Below are 25395 nucleotides of genomic sequence, written 5' to 3' on the forward strand. Positions count from 1 at the left end.
TTAAAATCCGACGCCTCCATTAAAGAGGAACTAAACCCAAAATTGGCCAAAACAAAAACAAATACACTTAACTTCAATCCAGCAGCGCAGTCGATCGGTCCGGAGATCTCCTCCATTAGGTCCCGCGCGATCCCGGTATCCGTCTTCGGGCCGGAGCTCCAGGCGCCGCCATCTTCTGCTCTTCTTCTGGGTTCTTCTTACTATGTCACTCGACCAAGGCGTGAGATCAGGTGACATAGTTGGGGATAAAATATTGCCGATCTCACTGCGCATGCCTTATTTTTGGGCATCGCTCAAAAGGAGTACCCGAGAGCCTCCTGGGATGCTTGACCTAGGTATCCCGAGAGGCTTTGCATTCCCATTCATTCTTGATCGCAATTAGGGGGCGGTGCTTTGATAAAAAAGGTATTGCACAAAAAAAACAAAAACACAGAATTTTTACTTAACATAAAAGGGTTGTCTACCCTTTTATTTAAAGTGAAAATTCTGAGTTTAGGTAAGCTTTAAGTGTGACATCCATTGAGGGTTTGCAGCAGCCCAAACCATTGCTTGTGTTTACATTGACTCGATGTACACCATGTGCGGCCATTGCATTTTAGGCTGATGAGCTGTATTGACACAGCCTATACATTATCTCAGGACTAATGGTAGCCCGTAGGTGTCCGCCAGCCCAGAACTTTATGAAAGTAGCACATTGAGCCTTCTGCATATACATATCTGTGTTATTAGTCATTAGAGGTGTCTGGAGGCTGGCGGGCTTAGAAATGTATGTAGGATTTAATTTCTACTAAGCTGTAATGATGGAGGCCAAGGCAGCTTTTGTTGTCATTTTCAAAATTGTACAGCATACTTGTATGGCAGAATTAAAAGCTGAATTACACCTCTCAAATTAAAATAACAAATTGTGACCAGGCAGGTTCTTTATTGCAGTAGGGACAGGGGATGTCTTATTTGCAATATAATTACTTTCCCTGCCTGATTACAATTTTTACATTTGCAATATCTTATAAACTATCTCTTCACCCTATCTTGATCTGGGTGTTGGATCTTCAGCTATCCTAATTGTCTAGGCAGGAATTGCTGCTGGAAATTTTATTGCCAGCATCCTACTCTAGGCTGTGCATGTGTACCTTCGTTTCAAGAAGATCGCAACAGGCAGAAAAGAATAGACCCTGTCCCTTCCTCAATAAAAATCCTGCCTGCTCATAGTTTGTTCCTCTCCAATATTGACATGTGCTCGGCCAGTCACTGACACTGCTCTGTCCTCTTTCCTTCTTTTCTTTCAAACCATTGGGTGACCACCATGTATTTGGGTGAACTTACATCATCTTGGCACCCAGTTTTATTCATGGGATCCTACAGATGCCAGGAGTGGGACAAGAGTGTACACTCTATAATGATTTTCTTCCCCATTTTTGAGTTAAAAATAAGAGCTGCAGTTATGCTTAATTCTACTACTTGATCACTTCCCGACGTCGAACAGGTATGGGCAGAAGAGAATTAGACACACTCCAATATACAAAACCACCACAGATGCTTATTTAAATATCTTTCTAGAGAGCTAACTTTTAAAGTAAAGCCCGGACATTTTATATAGTTGGGAAAGATTCGAATTATGGATGTCCATAATTTTTGCTATCCAAACATCATTGGAGAGATTTCTCCTCATTTACCATCCAACTGCACTCATCGAACCAGGAGTGTGGGGAAAAATCTTCACACATCCATACAAACCTTACAGGGTTACTGTTGCAGATTTCCCACTTGACCAAAAATCTTGTCTGTATTTACACTTATCCTTATACCAGGATACCAGGCACCCCAATGACCCTACCAAGCATTGTATGCAAGGATTTGTATTAGTAGGTTAAATTTTTGTTTATTTTTTTAAGTGTGAATAATCTTCAATCAGTACCTGAGATGGTGGTTGTGACCCGCACAGGAAATTGCTGAAATGCTCTGGGTGCTGACTCTGTAAGAACTGCCCTTGTTTTGTTACTCAACGTTCTCAAGGTTAATAATAAAAGCCTATATCAAGGACATGGCAGCGTTAATGTTTTTCTATGCTTTTGCATGACTGACTGGTTTCTGTTCCCTTTTTCCTTTTTTTAATCACTTTTAGCTGACTAGGCTGTGATTTATTTAGGCACAAAGGTAAATTAAAGGACAAATTAAAGTCAGGCTTTGACATGAGGGAAGTAAGTGATATCAGTTTTTTTGTCTGGTTTTGAAAACTTTGTGTTCACTGGTGCATCATCATCAGATTGGTGCCATTAGGAACTAAAACCATTTGATCAGTTGCAAACAATAACTCCATCTTGTTGCTTTAATAACCTTTCTGTCTCCATTTATTGGCCCAGTAAAAATGTCATCGATATATCAGAATATTATAGACTAGCAGGGATGGACATGTTAATGTAGATTTTCGGAGCCAGCCAAGCAATTCTGGGAGCCAACAACTTCAACAGAGAATGTGGGCTTTAACTTACATTAGTAGAAAGTGTATAAAAAAAAAAAGAGGCGCCAGATGTATTTTGTTTAGGGAGCATTGGCTGCCTGGCTCCTTAGCTGTGTCCAGGCTTAGATTAGAGGCCACCTGTTTCTCTTCCAGGCTCCATACACAGCAGACATTTTCCTGTGCTTCACTCAACAGCTGTTTTACCATGGCTGTGCTCAGTGCAGCCTTTATTGCTTTCATTTATGTGACCTGAAAATGCAAAATACCTGCACTTTTTATTTTAATGGCCTTTATTCTAAAAAAAAAAAAAATTGCATTTTGATAATACAAGAAGATTTTTTAAAAATGTTATTAAAGCTTTTGGTATGTGAATCCCCTATATTTTTTCCCAACACGGACAGCAGTAACCGGGTTTTGGACACTGTGGTTTAGAAAGGCCACTGTTTATTTACAAAAAAAACCTCTATACATTCCTGTTGCTTCTTTGCTGTTGCATGCTGAGTGGAATACCTGTTTCCCCCACTGCCAGCGATAGTAAATCCTACGGGCTCATATGTCCTGCAATATATAAAAACTGCGGCACGCAGCAGGTAAGATGTTATTCCACCAAAATTGTATGTATGAACACCAAACGTAACATTTCAAAAAGTAAGCTGCCAGAAATGTAAGCCTTTATTACAGGTGTATATATTACAAATGTTCTGTAATTAAAGCACACAAAGTTGTATACCTACATAAACATCCCAGGCTGAGTTATGGTTTGTCCCAACCTTTGTCTCTTTTACTAGACATCTGAGTCTGCATGTAAATGTAGATAAAATGTAAAAGGAAAGAAAATCCTGCATACCAGCTTTACAATTATTAACCACATTTAGTTATCAGAATATAATATTTTTCGCAGTTGTGGTTATTTAATACATTATTTATATCCTTGTTTTGTTTTTTAAATTTGTTTTTCCACTCCATAACCACAGCTTACTTACAGTCCAGCTATCCTGTATAGGAAATGAGTAGGCTGCCTTCATTAATAATACTAATACTTAAAATACCTTTGGAACCACTGACAATTATCAAGAACAGAAAGAAGGAATTCAGACTTTTCAGTACTTGGAGTTGGTGGCTAAATGAAGCAGCTGAATAAACAATAGGTGTATGCTAGTGGGGAGGGCTTTGAGGTTCCCCTTCAGACAATTCAGCTCACCCAAGCATTTACATTTAATAAAGGAACAAACAGGATGGAAGTAAATGCAGACCATTTCAGGGTTGTCCTATTGGCCAGAATCAGCTGAACTGGTTGACAATTTCTGTCTGTGGTCACCATTAGAGTAAATCGGGAAGGTTGTATACCAGAAAACATTAGTGTCATGTATGTCAATTTCTATGTAGAATTGGGAAAAGCCACACATGCATTTTTAATGTCATTAGTTGGCCTTTTTATATAAAGACTAAATGTATTCCAAATATCTTTTACTGCGTTAGAGACCCAGGGTCACATTGTGCAGTATAATTAGCTATTGATGCTTGTTAATTTACACATATATTCTAATTTCGTAGCTACGTGCTTGGTGCAATCTCACATACAGCTCCCCTATGCGTCACCTCCTCCTCCTCATCTGAAGCACATTTTGCCTACTTTAGACAGATACAGTTGGCAGTATTGCTGAACAGCTGCTACATTGAAAACCTCTCTTCTGGGCCCTTTAACAATGGGATTCATGAAGATTAGCATCTTTTTCTTTGGAATTCTCAACAGCCAATCAAAATGAAATGATATCAGAAAAATAAAAACTCTTGATCCAAGCAGTTTTAGGTGCCAGCTGAAGTCACTTACAGGAAGCAAAGGGGTTTTAGAAACTTGTTTTATATATGCTCATCACAATTGTTTGATATCTGTTTTTTCTTCATTTTTATTATGATTCTAGTTGAGCAGTAGGCCATGCACATGCAAATTACATGGAAGCAGAGCTGGGCAGTTTATATGGTTTTATGCAAGTTTTCCCATTCTTACTACTGTTGTGTTAAATTGGAATTCCCCCTTTGAAACAATGTGGTTTATATATTCTATATATTACTCTTATTGGTTCATAAGCTAAAACAGGCAATTTTGTTTAACCATTCTTTTGATTAAGGCTCCGCTGCCAGGCACCCAGGTCAGGGGTGTTCTTGTAGGTCCTATTCTATTTAAATGCAGGTTTGGGCATACTTGATTATACACTGTATTTTTTTCTTTCTTTATACCTAGTTCCTGTAACTAGCAATAGTTTTTATTTCTCCTTGTGAAATTAAAAAATCATTACCAGGCTAGTAAACTTCTTGTAGGGGCAGCTAGAACTCAGATAATGTTGACATTAGCATGCTCCCAGAACTATTTCCCCCAAGAACCCCTTTCCTACAAATACTGTTGTGACAGGTTTTTGGTAGATGGGACATAAAAGGGGTGAGGTATTACAATGGAAAGCGGAGCTTTGTGGCAACATGGGCAGGGCTCATGATCCTGATTGGACTTTTAGATATTTTCAGCCCCATCAGGAGAGGAATAGACAGAGGGATGAGCTCATCTTTGTTCTTCTGTTTCTTCACTTTCCAATTACAGGTTGGGAAAGACAACGTTGTACTGCACAACTGTTGTGAAAGGCTCATGTGCATTCTGCTGCTTCCTCGTTAACCATTCACAGCTTTGGAGGCAGGGAGGTGACCATGTTGTATTGCATAACTGTAGTGGAAATAAGTCAGATCACCAAAGTGGTTGTGCTATGCAAGTCTGAAGAATAAAGATATACAGAAATGTAAACCCAACGCTGTAAATTGGGTAGGAGTTAGGTATCCTACCAGCATGTTTACTGTGCAATAAAACAAAAGCTTCTGCGGTTATCCTGTAGAAACTTGAGCCGATAACACAAACCCTAACTGACAAAAGGCCTGTTTAAAAAGTTGTTCGGAGTTGTATAGATTTTTTGATCAAAGATATAGAACAGGTTTCTACAGAATATAGTTGACCTACAAATAGCTTTGTTAACAGGTGAGCTTTAAACTTGCCTTTCATTATGTATCTTTGAAATTGGGCTTAGGGTAAAGCAAGTGTGTTTTACCTGCCTCTAAAGGTGCGTACACACTTCCAATTTTTATCGTTCCAATCGAACGACGAACGATCGATTGGGCAAAAAATCGTTGGTAAAAAAGTAACGATCGTTCATATATATCGTGCATGAACGTTCGTCGTTCGTTTTCCAACGATAATAATTGGAAGTGTGTATGTAGCTTTACTCCCTGCTTCAATTTCATACGTGTGGGATTTTATCAGCAGACCACACAAATATAGGATTCCACACACCCCAGTTGTCTCTATCTGATTCGATGTGCACCATCGCCTCTTGTGACATTTGTACATAGACTCATGTTTCTTTGCAATAAGACCAAAATGAAAACCATACCGTTCTGTTGCCGGCCTCCTCTACCCACAGCTTTGGTGGACTGAGTATGCGATGGAGCTTGACACTTGCGTCTTCAGCTGGCTTGGGAGAGACAGAGAACTGAAAACTGCCAAGCCAACAGATGCATCAAGATTAATAGCCAAGTTGGCAGCCTCCTGTGGCGGGGAAACCTACATTAACCGATAAACCGTTTTCACTACTAGTGTGCCCACAGGCACCAATACAGTGAAAGGGCAAATGGAAGGCAGAAAGTGGCTGAAGAGTTCTAGGCTACTATGTTATGCAAGACTGTATTAACAATGAATAGAGTGCTTTATCAGAGACCTAATGGAAAGCCAACGGTCCCTAGCAATCCCACCCATATCTCATACACAAACCTCTGAGGATCTTATGTGCCATTAGGCAGGTAGAACTGACCCTGTATGTGTTACAAATGTTTTGTTATTCATTTGGTTCAGATACCTTTTAATAAACTTGAAAGGAAGTCTTTTTTTAAGATGATTCAGGGTACTGTGACTTATTGTTGAAATTTTTATTAATACTGTAAGAGTTACTAGTACTTTGTTTAGATATGAAACATTACCAGGTAAAGTACAAAATGTTATAGCAGCAAATTACTCCAGCAACAGACCGGCTACAGCTTTGACCTTGGCTTCCACTGGCGTAACAATTGTTGTGGAAATACACAGAATCTTGACTGGTACTACAGCTGTCTTGAGGATATTAAGTATTTTCCAACAGCTGCCATTTCTTTAGGAAAGGGGGTATTGGGTGACTTTTGATACTATGTTCATATAGTAACTATGTAGGTACTTTAAACCATGATTTATTAAAATGCTAAACATGGTCTATTGACCCCTTTTTTATGTGTAGTTTTTATTTTATTTTATTTTTATTTATTTTGTATTAGTGTACTTTTTCTGTTTATTGTAGCTGTATCTTTATTATTTCCGGTTGAAGAATTGTCTGTGTTACAGGCAGTATGTAAACTATTAAAGAATTTAAAGGGATATCCAAAGCAGAGCAGAAGCATAGATTTTTGGGTCTCAGAGAGGTCAAGGAATGGATTTGAAACTCGGAACTAGTGAGGACCAACAAAAGGACTTTGTCTCCACCAAGATGTGGATGTCTATCACTGGTTATCTTTCTAAAAATGCCTGATTTTCAGTCCTGAATGAGGAAAAAGTATTTGCTTGCAAAAAGTGGATCTTAGAATTGCCTTTCGAATAATGGCTGATGTTGCATTACCATGGGTTCAGAAAAATAGACAGGACAAAGTGCAGACGAGTATTATTGTTGAAGCGGGTCTAACCAGGAACAGCAGGATTGAGGAAGCTAGTTTAGATATACTAAAAAAAATCCTACAGGGTACCATAAAAACTAAAACAAATATTACCATTAACTATTTTCATGTAATCTACATGAGGAATAAATCTCTAATACTCCGTCAGACAAGTGATAACAGAGAAGGGCATAGGACAGAAAAATACTACTATAATATCGGAATACCTGTAGTAAAGACAGATAATAAAGTTAAGGGTAGTAGCTTTTCCTCCCAACTCTTGGGCGTTGTGGTCATTGCATCCCTGGTAGGTATACCCCATACTGTGTGGCCTATGCAAAGTACATGGATGCACCTGCCAAGCTGCAAAGCTTTGTTATCAGAAATGTTACTGATGTTGCTAAATAGATCTTTGTATTGGATAAAAAAAAATGGTGTTCACCTGCTTTTTGAAGGTAGCTTTGATCTGACCAGGGATGATATTGTGCTTTGAATATGAGAATTCTGGGTATGGGAGAAGTTCAGCTTGATGAATGTGGTTGCCTCGCCCTCCCCATGGTGGAATGTTTCTCTTGCAGAATAGCAGCAGAGACAGGCTTCAGATGAGAGGCCAGCTGAGGTGTCTGCAAGACAATTCTGTGGCTGATTAGAAAGTCAGATGTGCTCTTTTGGCATCTTGAAAGGGAACACGTCAAAACAGTGACATTAGCTGTGGCTCTTATCCAATATTCGCAGACCTTGCCTCTTTCTATGGGGAGCTGGCTGGGGATGAGCTGTAGGAAGCCCGGTGACAAGTGTGCATTAATGGCTAATGCAGGCTGCTCTCACTGCAGTCTCTATGCGCTAATGTAAAGTAGATTAGGGTAGTTTGCATGCTAGGTGGTGCGGAGGTTTCAAACAAAAGATCAAGGCATAAAATACACCATGCAAATCCTTGCAATTATCTGCCAAGTATCTACCGTATATAATTGATATCGTTATACTGTATATATGATCCCATATTCGTGGCCCTGACACGCCTCTAAAGCCATTTCATTATTAACAGAAATAGGCGAGAGTCTATAATCTCAGGGGCAAATATTTTTGGAGGAAGTGGAGAAGGCATCTTGTTTTCCATTTTAGGTATATTTTTTAAACTTGTGAATTTCACTCTTTGCATATGGCGGCTGTAAGGAATTATGATTTGGAGTGTGATGTTAGTGGTGTTATGAAGTACTAAATCGCGCACATTTGAGCCTGTCACACCTAACGCTAATCTGCTAGGGCTGTCATGGTAACGGCAAGGAGAATGGAGGCACAAAGGGAAGAAAAAAACTTAAGTGTACCCTAGACACACCACTTCTAACTTACATTAACTGCTGAATGAACTAACACCTACATCCCTGTCCTTAACAGTAATTGTACTATTTTGCATTTGATTTGAGATCTTAACTCATTGTGCTTTGACTCAGAAGTATTGCAGGCCTGCCATATGCCTAGACGCAGCAATAACCTGTAAAATTACATGAAATGGCTTCCAGTGTTTGTGAGAGGAGTACACATAACATAGATGAATATACCAAGCCTTAAAATGAAAACCTCAAAATTACTTTATAGGCTATCCCTCAAATCTCATCCAAAAGATTAAGAAGTAAACCAAGTTAAAGCTACGTACACACGTCCAATGGTTCTCAGTCTCAGGGCCGATATCGGACGAGAATCAGGCGTGTGTACAGCGCCCATCGTCCGAACAACAGACGATGAACGATCCTAATGCAAGGGAAGGAAGAATGTGCCCAGTGGAGTGCGTCTTTCTCCCCTCTGCATAGAGAAGAACAGTTCTGTATGTACAACACTCGTTCATGCATCATGCAGTGCTTAGTCATTGGAAAGTATCGTGAAAGATCCTTTCCAACGACTATAAATCCACGTGTGTATGCAGTTAAAGACCTGGTTTACATTGACTTGTTTTTAAAACGTTTATCTAGGTGTTTAAGCTATTTTCCTTTTCTATGCCGAGAAGAGGGGAAATTCCCATAAACACTCACTAATTTCAATGCACATTTCTGAGATTTTTACAGTCTTTAAAGGATTTTGCACCCAAACAAACCTGCAGTGTGTTCTGACATGTTAGAACAAATAGTAATTTCATGCTGGAAAAATGTAAACTAGGCTGAAGACCACAATTTTTATTCTTGTCCCTTCATTGCTTGACGAAACCTACTTCTTGTCGGATGCATCTATAACCCAAGGTGGCAGAAAAACATTGCTGCATCTGATGCGAAGTTGGCAGACGTTTGTTAAAACTTTATTCAGTTAACAGACTGGCATCACATTTTGTAAGAAGACCAAAAAGACCTTCTAGTGCCACTTACAGGCTGGGTAGCTGGCTTGGTACTGGTATGAGAGTAACAAGGTGTAAGTGGACCATAGATTTGATAGAGAATGTCTAGGAGATGGTAACCATTTTAATGGGCCAGTATACAGATATATGTAGATATTTATGCAGCATCCCTGGAATATCATTTGTGCACATTTTATAGCCAGTAAAGCGGTAGATGGACTTTCATTTTTTTTACATTGTGCAGTAGGTATTCAAAACTGCTGGAATCCATCCATAAATTGAGAAGTTTGTACTAAGAATCATCATCCAGAAACTAAACTGTATCAACTTTGCACCAAAAACTCAAAGAAGGTCATCGTATAATAATGATGTCACCATATAAATTGTGGGCCACCTCCATGGCTTCATATATTAGAATCTACCGAATAAATCTGTGCTGTAAGGTTTCTCTGTGCTTTTCTCCCAAATATAATGGCTTTGTGACCCTTGTGAAGCAAATGCAGGAAAGTCATAAGAAGGAGCAGCAGAGTGGAAAGGTCACGTGACTCCACATTGCTTTGCTTGGCCATGCCTGAAGCCTCTTAGCTGACCTCTTCAGAATAGGCGCTTGTCTTAACCATTGTTGTGCTGGCAAAGCCGGCTGTTCATTACTGTGTACAGATGATTTATAGCTTACTTTTTTCCTTTGGCATCTTATTCAGCGTGAGGGGAGTAGAGAATCTCATAACAGGGTGGAGAAATGTTTGGCCTGCTTCCTGAACTGTTCTCTTGCTTTTCTTGCTAAGAATGCTATTGTGGTTGAATATCAGCCTTATGTTCCTTCTGTACTGCATGAGAAAGCAAAAATTCACATTAAAGTTTACCTTGAAGCAAGAATGAAGACACCATTCTTCTTCCACTTTGCCCTCTCCATACCAAAGATGTCCCCTAGTATCATCTCTAGCAAGTCTGCAATCTTAGTTACTGAACTGCAGTGATAAACTGTGTATACTTGACTATTTATTTCCAGGGCCTATTGGAGTTCTCCTCTGGTATGGTTGCAGGTATAAACTCCGGATGTATGTTACATTTAGACATCCCCTCTCGTCACCAGACCCTAGCCTCTCCATTTGCCCGTAAAGGACTTAATCATAGTAATTAAATTCCTTAATGGTTGTAACTCATCAGAGAAGGTGAGGCCATGGTTTGGTAGCGAGGCATGATGCTGAATATTGATATAGCACAATAATGTTTTAGCCCAATAAATATAAAAGGATTTAGTGGATGTGCCAATTTCTCTTTATTGTCATTAGCACTGCTTAGGGGACCAGGTAGCCATTGCTGGATAGACGGAAACCACTTAGAGCAGCATTGCTGTGATATTAGAACCCAATTAAGACCCATCATTGAAAAATGTATGTTTATATATACCTTCTAAAAGACATGATATATGCCTCTGTAAGTCAGTTTTTCTCAACCAGGGTTTCCTGAGAGCAATTTGTGCCTCTCTGGTCAGTTACCACTAACTCAAGTGATCTTTTTGGGTAGGGTGGGGTGGCATTCCTTCCTTTCATTGGCCAGCAATGTACATACCTATAGGACAGGGGTGCCCACACTTTTTTGGCTTACGAGCTACTTTTAAAATGACCAAGTCAAAATTATCTACCAACAATTAAAACTTGGACTCCTGTGTGCGGTAGAATTTATTTTGAAAGTCAGGGCTCCATGATCTACTCGCGTTGCCTTTGCGATCCACCGGTAGATCGCGATCCACCTGTTGGGCACCCCTGCTATAGGAGATGTTAAATGGGTGCACACAAACTTTTTTAAAAACTTTTCTAAAATATTTCTGAATGTATGTTTTATCGACCTGTTTTATTCAAGTGCAGGTGATATGTGTTTGACATGAAACTTTTCTCACTAAGAAAATTAAATAAAATGCTTAATGCAAAAATGTTCACTATGTGATTCCCCAGCACTCCTATGTGACTATTTTTGGGTGGATTGTTAAATCTGAAAATTACACTGTCATTATTGGTATGTGAGAACCTAAATAGTGAAACTCCCTGTGAACTCAGTTGTTCCAACTGAATGCAGATGTATGTTATTAGGCACCAATGGCTGCAAAAGTCAAAGCTGCATTAACATGATAATGATAATATGCGATTTTAGTGATAGTGTTTTTTATTTGAACTGCCAGTGGATCATATTGCTGCGTGGTTTTCACATTTATCAGTACATTGCTCATTTTGTATGTCCTAATGAGAGAGTAACCCACCTATAGTATATTAGGCTTCACATTAACCTATATTATTCTGCAGATTTTCTGTCTTTTGTACATGCTGTAGACTTTTATCATTCCGCTGTTATCTTCACGCTCTAACATTTTGTTGCTTGTCTCTCTCAAATACATGTTTTCATTTTTTATTAGACATAAAAAATTTAACAAACCATTACTTTTTATTCTGGGAATATTGCCTTTTTTGTGTATATGATTGATTCTATCAAATATTCTATAGTGTTTTAAATATGCCATTGAATATTAATGCAAAGCTATTCCACTGAATTATTTATTGAAATAGTGAGCCGTTAAAAAGTATTTGAATAATTGGAGAGCAGACAGTGCCTGGGACTGTGGCAGGGGACCCTGTATTTCTGTGTAGGTGGAGGAAAGTGCTTTTAATGTATGAAAATATGAGGTTCTCAAGAAACAGGTATTTGTTGTCAAATATTTGCCAGGCTTATGTGGCAGGAAGTAACTGCATTTATTCAAACAACTCTCTATATTTGTGAAATCATAATCAGGTTTTCATGCAGAGGCAAGCCAGGCTTCCAGTTGGTTCATATTAATTGTATATAAAGTACAGAGCTGGGTCAATCTTTTCTGAAGTTTTTTTTCTCTATGTTTTCAGGTCGGTTAATGTAATGTTCAAGGTGTCATTCAGAAAACATGTGTCACCAAAGTTATATTTCCTGTATTTCTGAGTATAAACTGTTGTCGTTTGTTCTAGGCAGAGGAACAGCTGCTTGCAGTATCAGCCATTGAGTTTTGTTAAAGATCTAATAAACCAGACATGTAATGACATAAATACTCCATTTTGTGCAGGGAATTTACCCCAATGTTACTATTAACAATACTGACCACGGGATCCATGATACTTTGTTTTAAAGAGAACAGAAATCACCATCATATTTTCATAGCAAGTGAATAAATCTGTATGGTTTCTGCTGGATATACAGTATGGGATTGTGAATTTGTGATACATTTCTACAGTCCGGCTGTTTGGGGTCTTTTAAAGACGTGAATTGGAGAATGTTCCAGGGCCATGTGGCCGTGGTTCATTCTCATCCAGAGAAGGTTTGGTAATAATCAGATTTGCTTATTTACAAATGGACCCCAATGAATATACAAGCCCAACAGTGCACTGAAAATCAGTATTATGTGGCAAATATATTTTCTGGCTGGAAAATACATGAATGAGTTACAGTACAGGCACTTTGGAAGCATGTCCAATACTGAAAAAATGTATACATCTCTGTAAAGAGATTACTTATCTCCTCTGCCACCTATGCTGCTAAACGCTACACTAATCTCTCCAGTTGATCTCCTGATTTCTGATGGGAACTCAATCGCCAACTTTGGGAGTGTCCTTGGTCTCCTTGGCCTCCCCAGCCCTTACTTGTTTCTCCTTCCAACCTTTTTTATTGCTACAGAAAGTTAATGATGTCTCCTGTGAAAACTAATAAGCACTGCGGAGAAAAAATTTGGTGGATATTGCTAGAACTTTTGGGTTCTTAGTGTTCTTCCAAGGGAAAGGGAGTTCTAGAGATCAGAGCATTCTCTAATTACAGTCCCTGGTGTAAAATATCAATATGTGTACTTTTCCCACCTTGGGTAACGGTCTGATAGTCTGCTTTGTCCTCTGCTTATATTTGCCCCTTTTTGTAACATTTAAAAAATTCTATAGATGTTATTCTGTATGTAAAGGGAAAGTGTGCTACAGAATTGAATGGTCATCCTTCTGCATTGTACTTGTTGTGAACCTTGGCGGGGTATGAAAATACTTACAGGTGGGAGCCACTCAGCATTCTAAGTCCTTTCCTGCTAGATTGCTGCCGGGTTGGGTAATTCTTTGAATAATTCTGTAAATTGTCCTCATTTGTCTTCTGTTAAATAAGCACAGTCGATGTTGCCCATTGTCATCAATCACATTGTTTTGTTCTGACAGTTGGAATATAACAAGTTTGGATTGGATTGGTGGCTTGTCAGAGATGGCTGAACGGTAAAAAAAAAAAAATCTGCTCTTCCAATAGTCCTCTATGTGGAGTTTCAATCTACTGATCAAATTTATTTTCAATAAACTAAAGTGTGCCTAGCCATGCTTTTAAACAAACTTGTTCTTGCCTTGTGTTTAAATTGGTAGCTAAATCTTGTTGGTGAGACATTTGAGCATTGTGGCAAGTTTCTTTTAAAATGGCAGGGAATTATATTGTCTAATTTACCTTCATGATTTTCTTCCCTTAATACAGAGCTCTCAAAATTTGGCTCTTCCTACTGAGTTTTAGTTGCCCACATGGCTCTGGTCCCTATGAATCGCTCGAGTTGATCTAGTAGAAGTAGAGCCTTACCACAGTTTTGTGTTACTGGTGTTGTCCAAAAAAGTCTTCTTTGTTTGAGACTTTCACAGTTTTAGGTAGGCTTTGGCTTATTGACCAGGAACATAAATTCTGCCTGTGTAGGGCCGGGTCGGGGTAGGGTTGGTGGCTTAAGAGCTTGTGCCCAGGTATATATGTCTGGACCAATATAACAAAGTAACAGAAAAAAAAAGCTTGTACTGCATTTCATTTACCTAGAAGGGACACCAGTCCACATCAGTCAAGCAGGAATTATATTTTGTCTCCAATATGTGAAATATGATTGGCTTCTGGTTTATTTTGAAGTGAAATGCTCATTATTATATTCTGTTGCCCATGTCTTTCATTTTATCTGCAACATAGCAGACCTCTAGAACACAGATGAAAAATAAATGCATTATTTGTACAAACCTAAAAAAAAATCATTCACTGAAACATACCCTGGTGTAGAATCAGTTCTTGCCATTGAAACTCATGGACCTGGAAGACTCTCCATCAGGGAATGTTTCAGTGAATGTCCGGTTTGCTGCTTTATAAATAGACCCCAATACATCCATAGGTAAAAAAGTGACAAATAGCAGTAAACATAAATAAAAATGTAGCTTTAGCAAATATACCTAAACACAATATCAAAATAAAGTACAGCAATGCCAAACATTTATTGAGTCCAAAATGTATTTATTTTTGGTAGATGTTCCAGGGTAAAATTGCATACTAATTCCATATTTATCTTGACATTTGGAAACCTCCGTGCAATTTTCTCCATAAATTTAGATCATGTAGATACTGAAATACCCAATGCTGGAGGTCATTTCTAAAGTGCACATGCTAAAATTCATCACCCAACTATAAGAATCTGATTCCAGCCCCCTACTGCTTTAATAGTTCAGTATGAGCTGTATGTAGGAGGGGAAATGCCAATTACACATCTCATCGGTATATGAGACACGTCCATGTCATATCACAACTAGAACAAATGATGTCTCATGTGCTACAGTAAGAAAGAAGATGCTTTGCAAGTAAAGAATACCTGTCATGTATACACTGTAACTTTTAGTGTTTAATTAGGCCAGTTTATTTAAAGGAACATTTGGCCTTTCAACCATACAAAGGGTATAAGTAGAAACTTTTCAGATTCACTCATATTGGAATATAGAGGAGGTAATAATCTGCTTTCATTATTACCAAATAGAATTTCATATTTAAAAGTATTCATGTTTAAAAAAGTAAGTTGTCTGATATAGTAATCCTGGTTCAAGTTATTGTAGGCTGTTAAAAAATGACAAATTTGCTTATACTGGTTAATTCACATTACAGACGTATGCCTTGTGGGGTTTCAAATAAAAATGGGTCTAAATGAAGCTTTATGAAGACGTTGGCTTTGGTGCCAGAATCTCAGCTGCTCTTTCCATCAGTGAAGCTTTTCCCAGAGCTGGAATAATTTACTGTTTCTAATAATCTGCCCAGAATTAGTATTTGTTGACGTGCATTTCTTTACTTCGACCCCCCCCCCCAGCCAGTTTATTTCAGGCGTCGCTGTTCCTCCGAGCCAGGGACATCCGGTGAAGCCAGGAGCACCGTCAGAGATTACTGCCGGGCAGATCTTACTAAAATCTGCTGTGGGCACAGAGCCGTGACAGGCCTTGGCTGGAGCCGAAGCTGATCGTGAACCATGACTGAGGCCTGAATTTTATTTTTATACCAGCCACGCTCTAAGCCAAGTAAAATGGAAGCTAATGAAAATAAAGATGTTGAGCTATGTCATGAGTTTTGCACTAAATCCGTGCCCTGCGCCAAAGCAAAATTATAATTGGTCTCTCTACTCAAAGTATGCAGGACAATGTAGTCTCAGGCCTAGTAATAGGTCTGCTTCTTAATAGCTGTGTAATTGGAAATATATTGGGTGGAATGAGACCTGGACTCTGTGGGGTGTTTGAGATTCTGGTGTTTACCAATCATCCTACAATGGATTCAACACAACCTAAAACTGTTTAAGGCACTTTAGGCTAAATCGCAAAGTTGCCTTTATTAATTAACTTTTTCTCCATTTTATATTCAAACTGATCTCGAGCAACTTATCCCCTGCTATGGCTGCATGACCTTTTTCAGGGAAGCTTTCCTATTGCTGGACCATACTTGTATAAGGTGTTGTCCTCATCAGATGCCCATGTGAAATGGGTGACACTGCAGGAACAGAGATGGGAGACGGGGACAGAGCATTGTTACCTATACAGAAAGTGCATAACCAAAATACCCTATAATCAGGTTTATTTTGTAATGAAGGCTGCTGATTGAAAATGGCCTGTGATATGGCATTATTATATTAAAGCTTCTACAAGATTTTAGTAATTGGGTTTCAATTTAATGCAATGGTGTACCAATAAAACGCTGGCCCTCCAATTTCTGCCCTACTGTGCCGAGTAATATAATATTGACCTACGGAGGAAGCCTTAATTAGCCCTGGATTTCAATATTGTGAACCTCTAGGCCACATCTGAGCAGAGATGATTGTACCCCCCCCCCCCCCCCCCCCCCCCCCCCCCCCAAACTCCCATATGGTTGGTTATTTAAATAAATATATTGTATATATGGTAAAATATGCTTAATACTTCTTCCCTGCACAATTATACAAAGGAGATGAGATATGTTAAAAATCATGAGACTCATATGAGGATTTCAGGGGGCTCGAAGTCCCATCTGCATTTGTCTATTCTTTGCTGGCCTGGTTGTTATAATAGCATGCTGTTGATAGTGGCTGATTGTTAGAATAACATTACAGAAGTTATATGTTCGTATATTTTTTGAGCTATAGTTAGAATATGCTCATATGTTAGGGGTAGTGTCTTCAAATTTATTTTAAATGCTATGATGGTATTCTCGGGGAGCTTCTTTTATGATTTTATAGTTATAACATTCCTGTTACATGGGGCCTAGATGGATGGAGTTTTAGCTTGTGTTGATGACGTTGGTTTGATATCTGCTTTGAGAATACACTGATGGATGCATCTGACCTTCAGCTGACCTCCTTACCTTCAGGTTTATTGTATGCAGTTATCAATAATTTGTATCTGACCTGGAAGATGTATACAGGTAGTCCCCAGGTTTTATACGAAAAAGGACCTGTAGGTTTGTTCTTAAGTTGAATTTGTATGTAAGTCAGAACATTTACATTATTTTAATAAATGCAGTTAGGATAGATGTTTGTCTCAACATAATATTAGGCAGCATGGTGTCAGTTACTGTATAAAATCCTTACTGTGAGTTAATCACAAACAAAGCAAAAAAAAAACCCATATGGAGCCTAGACATTCATTAACTTCTGGAGCAAGCTGTGCTTTGATTTGCAAAAAGAACAAAATGCAGAGTTTGTCTTGGTCATTAAAGAGTTACAAGAGGTTGCAGAAGAGCTTAGTCTCAGTTGTGTTTAGCAAAAGATTTCTTCTGCAAGTCATGCAAACTACCCCCTCCAAGCCTCGCCCTGCACACGAGGGAGCAGGGAAGCCCCGTTTGTATCTAGGAGTTGTCCTTAACCGAGGGACTATTTGTATGTCAAATGGAGAGATGCAGCAATAGTAGCCACCAGCAGCTTGAAGCTTCTAGATGTGTCTTCTCTCCATTTTAACATCCCGCAAATGTTTTCTCGGGTATTAATTTGCCGCTCTTTCTGTTGGTTGCATCCAGCCAATCACACCCCTCCCTTTCTTCTGCTCATTTTTATGAGGACCTCTGCTACACCACTTTTTATAGGACTTTTCTATCCCAAATAACGTGTGTGAGATTCAGGCTCTCACTTTCCTTAAATGCTCTGACTAATGACATGACATTTTAATCTGTGAAGCTAAGCAGGATGTTTGTAGGCCTATTAGATGCCAAAATGTCAGCTATTCATTCTTCCGGGAAGGTCTTTGTGTGCACCTAAGACCACACCTACCTATGTCATGTCATGATTCACTTGGATAAAGTTCTTTGTGATAATACTTGACTGGAATGAAGCTTAGTAATTGTATTACATGTGATTTAGACTCCGTCATTTCTACTGTTGCTGTGTTAGCTTGTGTATGTCACATTCAGTAAACATATTACTTGTCCACGTGAGCCCTTTACAGCGTCCAATAAATAAGTGTGACAGGAAGGGTTTGTTTCCCTATGGCTGGGGCGCTTTCCTGAAATTCCTTAGTATATGTGATCATTTCTCATTGTACAATCGATATTGGCCTGAAGCTCCATAGCATTTTTTATAGATTTTACCCTAGTGAGTATATTCTTGAGCCTGATGTCCTAGAACATCAGTCTGAGCCAGGACATCATCTGCAAGTAATACGTTTTCTGTTATTTTGTGGGTTTCCTCCCACATGCCAAAAATATACTGTTGGGTTAATTACGCCCCCTCTAGACTGTGGTAAGAACATTAGACTTGAACAATATTAGGGATAGTATATTGAGGAACTTCAAGGAACTATGGACCATGTAAAGGACTGTGTAATGTCTTCACTATATCATTACATTAATAAAGGTGATCCTTCCACAGGGATCCTTGCTTGGGCTCCCCTGATTTTAGGTTGACAATGCTCCATGCTTGCCTCCCAATTTCTATCCCATGTACTTTAGTAAAGGCTTTAAACAGTCATTCTGAAACAAGCTGAAACAAGCTTAAAAGTAAGCAGTGTCTAAATAAGTGACTGCGCAGAATTGACTATAAGGCTGCAAGGAGGGCTTATTTAAAATGAACCTGTGTTTTACCTGTCCAGTACAAATTCTCATTAACTTGGCCCTCCCAGTAGCATGTATTTGCCTTCATTCCTACCAGTCGTTTGTTAGGAGCAAAGTTAGGCTTATATAAGCCGCGAGTCCCTGGATTTATATCGGACAATGGACTATGGACTCTCCAGGTGAAAAGACTGATTGCCCAGCACCGTCACATTCGGAGCTCTTATCTGTCCTATGGTGCACCTCATTCCCACCATGTGAAATAGGGGTCAGAATATTGTACATGTGTGCTTTGTTGCGGGCCCTCCAACTTGGCAATTACCAGTATGAAAACTGATCGGACCCCAAATCAGCAGTGGTTCTGCTTGGGTGCATTATTATTAATATTATTATTATACAGTATTTATATAGCGCCATCATATTACACAGCGCTGTACAAAGACCATAGTCATGTCACTAACTGTCCCTCAAAGGAGCTCACAATCTAATGTCCCTACCATAGTGATATGTCATTAATGTAGTCTAAGGTCAATTTAGGGGGAAACCAATTAATCCTATTGCATGTTTTTGGGATGTGGGAGGAAACCGGAGTACCTGGAGGAAACCCACGCAGACACTTGGCATAGGCCCATCTCCCTAGCTGCCCAGGTTAATGACCCGGGGTATTACAGCTAGAGTCAGTATGGCAGTCAGAAATGGCAGCTCAATGTTTATTTTTGGGTTTTCTTTAATAAAAAGAATGACCGGTATTGGGCTTCACATGTTATATTTGGAGGGTTTCTGCTAGTCTCACCGCACAAATAAAAATAATTTCTATAGCCAGATTTTCATGGCGTAACAGTTTAATAAGTTTAATAAATAGTTTCGTAGATATATCACTGCCCTGTTAGTATCACTACAGAACATTTTCTTGTCCTAATTTGGCTAAATATTGTGACTGTATGCAAAGAAGCAAATTAATTGACTGTATTACTACAGATAATGATAGATCATGGCAGATCATGATGGTAAAGCCAGCCTTGAGATAGTATGGTGTGCTTCTGGTACCAGAAAACCAGCTACTGGTGTGAGATATTTTCCATCCGCTTGCAGTTCATTTACTCTTTTACAGTAATGTCAGTTTGGTGAATAACTCGTCTGTCCTTTTCTTGTGATGACTTGTATTGGTTTCAGGAACTATATCAAAATCATTTTTCATTTCGCACCCTTACCCCACATGTATACATTTCTGATATTCAGGGGTTAAGGTGTAGATTGTGACTGTTAGTGGATTCGGTTTTCTTGTTGGCTTGTAGATTTTGTAAAACCACAACAAATGTGTAATGCGTCTTATGCACTCAGGCTTCTAACAGTATTTTTGTGATGACTTTAGATTTTTTTTGGGTGTATTAGTAAAAGTGAGAATAGGCGTTTGGTAAATTATCTTTCTTGTTCATTACTAAATCCATGTTTTTTTTTTTTGCTTTTAGAAAATGCTTATGAAACAACAAGACCGCCTAGAAGAGCGGGAACAAGACATCGAAGACCAACTGTACAAACTGGAATCTGACAAAAGACTAGTAGAGGTTAGTACAGATTTAAAGTGACCAAAGGAGCAAAATGGCCATAATGAATGGGCTGGCAATGAATCAAAATGCATTGGGTTGTGCATTGGCCACCACTGTATAGCCTACTGGGGTACTATTCTCAATAAATGGCATCACAATAAGATGTTTGTAAAACACCCAGTACTGCAACACACAAGGCTGAAAAGGTTACTGTCTGTATGAACTATTTTTTTTATAGAATAATCAAATAATTGACAGCTAGTTTTGTGATCCCTTGCTTGGTCAAGTACACCCCAGTCTGATTGGGCAGTAGAGGAGTAAAAGTGCACTGACTGATGGCAAGACATGCTTGCATTAGTTATATACATATTACAAATGAATAAACATATTTTATAAAGAAATTCAATATTTAATGTTTTGATATGTCTCTATGCTTGAATATAAACCTCGAACTGCAGTCAACTGTGGTTCACTTTCTGTAATTATTTAGCCAAATTTCTTCTGCTTCTGAATTTCAAATTCTTACATAAAACAGAATATTCAATTTTAAACCAAACATGTATATCTGACTGATTTCTTCTTTATGGCCTATAAATATATAATATGCAACCCCAAACTATCCCAGGTCATCTAAACAGAGTTAATGCATATCCACAATTTGGCCGGGTGATTGTGATGTAACCAAATTATTTCTCTTCATATAGAACAAATGTTTTATGGTCAGTGTATGGTGGCCACTACATAGCCACACAAAAAACTAAGATTTTCTCAGTAAAAAGTTTTCTACTTCTTATTTCCTGTTAATTTGCTTCTAACCTATTCATTGTCTTTTGTCACCATTATTTATAAATGACAACTGATAGAACCTCAGCCTATTATCTAAATGACTGAAATGGGGTTTCAGCAAATTCACTATGTAAATGAGTTCATTGGTAAACACAAAATTTTTAAGTTGCCAATTTTGAGTTTGTCTTTTTGTTGGACATAAAGCTCCGACTTTACCTATCATGTAAGATTCTGTCGATCCTACATACACCTTAAATAAATGTTTGACGTTGGTGAGAAGTCTCTCCGACCAAACATTGTGTCCCTGGATTTTCTTGTTTCTGTAAGGCACCACTATTGTGCACTTAATAACAGACATGAGTCAGAGGGTCATCTGATTTTCAGAGCACAGATGGAAGCTCAGTCAGTCAATATTTCTTTTTAAAGAACTGCCCTTGGCCTTGACATCCGGTATTTTAAAAGCAGTTGTACCTTATAATTAACCTGATGTGTCAAGACCTCCATTGTCTACAGAAATACCTCCATGTTTGTGTTTGGATTCCAAAGCTGAAGGGGGTATTTAAGAATGGTTGTTGAAATGTTTTAGTTGTTGTTATTGTACAATTTTTCCACGCAGGTGTTCTTTTACCTGGACAGTTCCAGGTAAAAAAAACACCTAGCCAAGATGGTAAAATCCTTGTGGTCCTCAGACATGTGCTAGGCAAATGTTGGTTAGTAAGATCTCCTGAGTTTCTATTTCAGTCTCAGATTCATTTGTAGTTCTAAACCTCCCATTATACTTTCTAACCACACAGTGCTGAAGCCATTTATTTAATATAACCACTGTATGGCTTATTTTCATTAATTACATTTTTGAAAGTCAGCATTTGCTTTATTATAAACCTTCCAGCATTTCTATAAAACCACATGAAAACCTTGCAGAAAAATGGTTAGTTCAAATACAGGAGTATATTCACAATCATTTTTTACCTTAACGTTCTTTAGATGATTTCCTCCAAAGCAAAAAAACTTTTAGCCTGCCCATAAGTGATTTTGCACTTCTTGGTATATTAGGAATTAGGGGTAAATCAGAAAGGGCAACTGTGCTCCTAGTAATTCTTTAGGGACAGAGTTGAGGACATCATTCTACTTATATCTGTTGAATTGCTCCTTCTCTTCAAAGATTCTTTTTTTCAACATTTTTATCCCTAAAGAACAAGTGACACAAATGTCAAGCCTTATTGGGGATCAGTAGAAAGAGCCTCCTAAATTGGTGGCCAGTGGAAATAATAATCCCTTATAATGGTGGATAGCTATCAGCTTTATAAACACCTAAAGACATAATTGGTCATGCAGTTAGTTCTGGTGCCAAGAACTCTTGACAGAGCCATACAGGCATCCTCAAAGGGAAGGTCAATCAGCCACTGTTTGAGGAACACCTAGTGAACTCTGGAGGAACCCTGGTTGAGAATGGTTGATTTTCTGCACACTTGATCGTTATGAGGGGCCCCATGTTGGATTTTACACACTCTACTACAGCCCCACTGGGGTATAACAATACATGCCCTACTGATTTCCAGGGACTGAAATACAACCCAGCCAATACCAGCAACTGACATTACACCCCCAACCAAGGCCAGGGACTAACAATACATTATTGCAGCAGTTATTTCTACCGTTTTTTGCAAATGTTGGGATATAGGGACAACAAGTAAATTGTACAAGCAAACCAAGGTGGGCTGGAGCTAAAATACTTTAGGCTAATGCTATATGCTTGGCACACAACTAAATATTAAAACACTGACAAACCAGGTAACATTTGCTATGCTGGGAGATGGCAAACCATAGCAAACATACATACATACTTCTGTTGCATTCAGACTGATTTTAAAGTGTAGGGTTTGTGGGTCAGGTGGATGTTGCATGCAATGTCTGGTGACTCTGTGGTTAGCCAGAACACCTACATATTTTTTTTTTATATAGGGGTTGCAAGGGACATTACTGCCTCTAACAATTACTGGCCGATGGCATTATTGCTTGGTTTGTACTTGGTAATTGACAGAAGGCCAGGTTTGTAATATAAATGGTTGTCAGTGTTCCTATTGGCTGGTAGTTTTAGGGGTGACAGTATGTTGCCTATCATGGCTAATGGGTTTTTCTATTAGCTAACTAGTTAAAATACAACCATTATAAGGCTTACGTATACAAATAAGGAACATATCAGGTAAATTGGCATTTTGCTAACAGGAGCCTCTTCTGAGAAGAGGAGAATCCAGAGAAGTTTTCCTCTGGATCTGTCCCCTCTCCCCAGTGTAACGGTGCACTTTCATTTGCCTGCCATTCCAATAGCAGACCATGCACCACAAACCGTTGCAGTGTGTACACCGTGCTATTCATGACATTCACCACAGTGCTAAACTTTGTACAGTCTTTTGTACATTTATAACATTTCAGTATTTTATTCTGTTCAACAAATGGGCACAATTTTCTAACGTTTCTTTAATTGCTTTTGTAGATAGTTAGATTCTTTTCTTAATGTCTAACCTGGTTAAGAAGCCTAGCAGTTCATGCACCTGTAATTAAAGTGATGAGTTGGCAATTCTTTGTTATGGGCATTTCTGTGGTTTATAGCTTTTATAGACAGACGATGGGTGAAGCTGGCAATTCGTGCAGAAAAGGTAGCCAACTGAGCCCCTGTCTCAGGTGCAATGAACTTGTGGTTTCTGCCCAAAGATTTTTTATAATGTCACACTATGACTACAGCTCTGTGTGTCTGCACAGGTTCCTGCACCTCTTCTAAAACAAATAGGTTGTGTCCAAACGATTACGTATTCAATTAAGCATTGCAGACATACATAAAAAGGTCATAATGTAATGAAACGAGGGAATGAAGCCAACCTAGGTCTTAGCCAATGCAACCATTCCAGAAATCCTCACCTAAGTTGATGAAAATGTTTAACTAGAAGAACAAAGCTCTTTTTATTATATCAGTGTCTGATCTGTGGTCAGTCTGCTCATTGCAGAGCCTAGGATCACTATATTGTACACTGGCAATGTGCACACAACAGGTGTCATGCTGGCATGTGTGTGGATAAACTAGGCCTCATCCGCACAGATGGCACGACAGACCGCCGTGTGTCACTCAACCCGTCTGTGTCTAAAGGACGGAGCACTAATCTGGGTGACTGCTTCTTATGAACACCAGCTCAGTGGCCAGAAATATTAATCCAGGCAAGCTATATGCATTTTGATTTTAAAGAAGCTTTCAAAGGGCTGTTATGTATCTTAAATCTGCAAACAATAATGCCCTCTTGGCAACCGGTTTATTAATAATATTTATAGTATATACACAAATCTATTGTATGTCTGGCATGTTAATGCTTTAAAGTGTATATAAACCCTATGAACGTCTTATTGCTGCTTTTGCAGTTTACTATATCTGTTATATTTGTTATCTGTCTTATAGGTTCAAAAAAAGTTTTGCTGCTTGAGGAGGTGCTACTCCTTTATTATACAATACAGCAAATGTTGCATAAAAAATGTTGGGAGAATCATCCGGTAAAGGAGAATGCCAGGCAAATATTTTAGATGCTAAGAGCTGTCATTTGTGATAGTGATTATAATTTGCATGTCTGGGGGGAAAAATGTTTAGAACATCTCCCTAAGGCACACGTGCAATAATTGTCGTTGGAAAGGATCTTTCACAATAGACAACGAGCACTGTACACACATAAGATTCTTGTCCGATATCAGCCCTGAGCCGAATATTGAACGAGCACCATTGCACTTGTGTACCTAGCCTAACACATGCACATCTCTCCCATATTTTGTGTTTTGTCTGTAAGTACAGGAAAATACTTGTGGGTTCTGCCAGAAGTGTTGACAACACTGCATGGGTTTTTAATTATTGGGTTGTCAGCTTTCTGGGGTAGTGACCCCTTTGGTATTCTACTTAGATCAGCATCTGCAATTAGGTTTTCATACCTAACATTTTGTAAATGTATATTGTATGGAAGGACAACCTAACACTTGTTTGTTGTGGCTTGTTTTTCAGATGTTGTAGTGGTGATAAAACTCTACATATAACAGGCATTCAGTTAGGGTAATACCTTCACTGTGCAGAAGTCAAGATAAGCATTAAAAGACATGCATAGGTCAATGTAGCCCTGATACAGTTGCAACTTGGGTGCTAATTAACATGTAATAAATCTTAACTTAATGGTCCCTTTATCCGATTTGTTTGTTGCTTGTTGTTATTCCTATTTATT

General features: G+C 38.7%; 1 protein-coding gene across 4 annotated transcripts in view; it reads left to right on the top strand.

The window, feature by feature from the left end:
- TRIM8 (tripartite motif containing 8) overlaps positions 1–25395 on the top strand; it is a 69354-nt gene that overhangs the window by 38306 nt on the left and 5653 nt on the right. For all 4 annotated transcript variants that reach the window (XM_072425238.1, XM_072425240.1, XM_072425236.1 and 1 more), the window contains one exon: positions 20285–20380. In XM_072425238.1, the coding sequence (XP_072281339.1) occupies positions 20285–20380 (96 nt within the window). The remainder of the gene's footprint in view (positions 1–20284; positions 20381–25395) is intronic.

This window comes from Pyxicephalus adspersus, chromosome 10 (assembly GCF_032062135.1).
Source record: "Pyxicephalus adspersus chromosome 10, UCB_Pads_2.0, whole genome shotgun sequence".
NCBI classification, from domain to species: domain Eukaryota; kingdom Metazoa; phylum Chordata; class Amphibia; order Anura; family Pyxicephalidae; genus Pyxicephalus; species Pyxicephalus adspersus.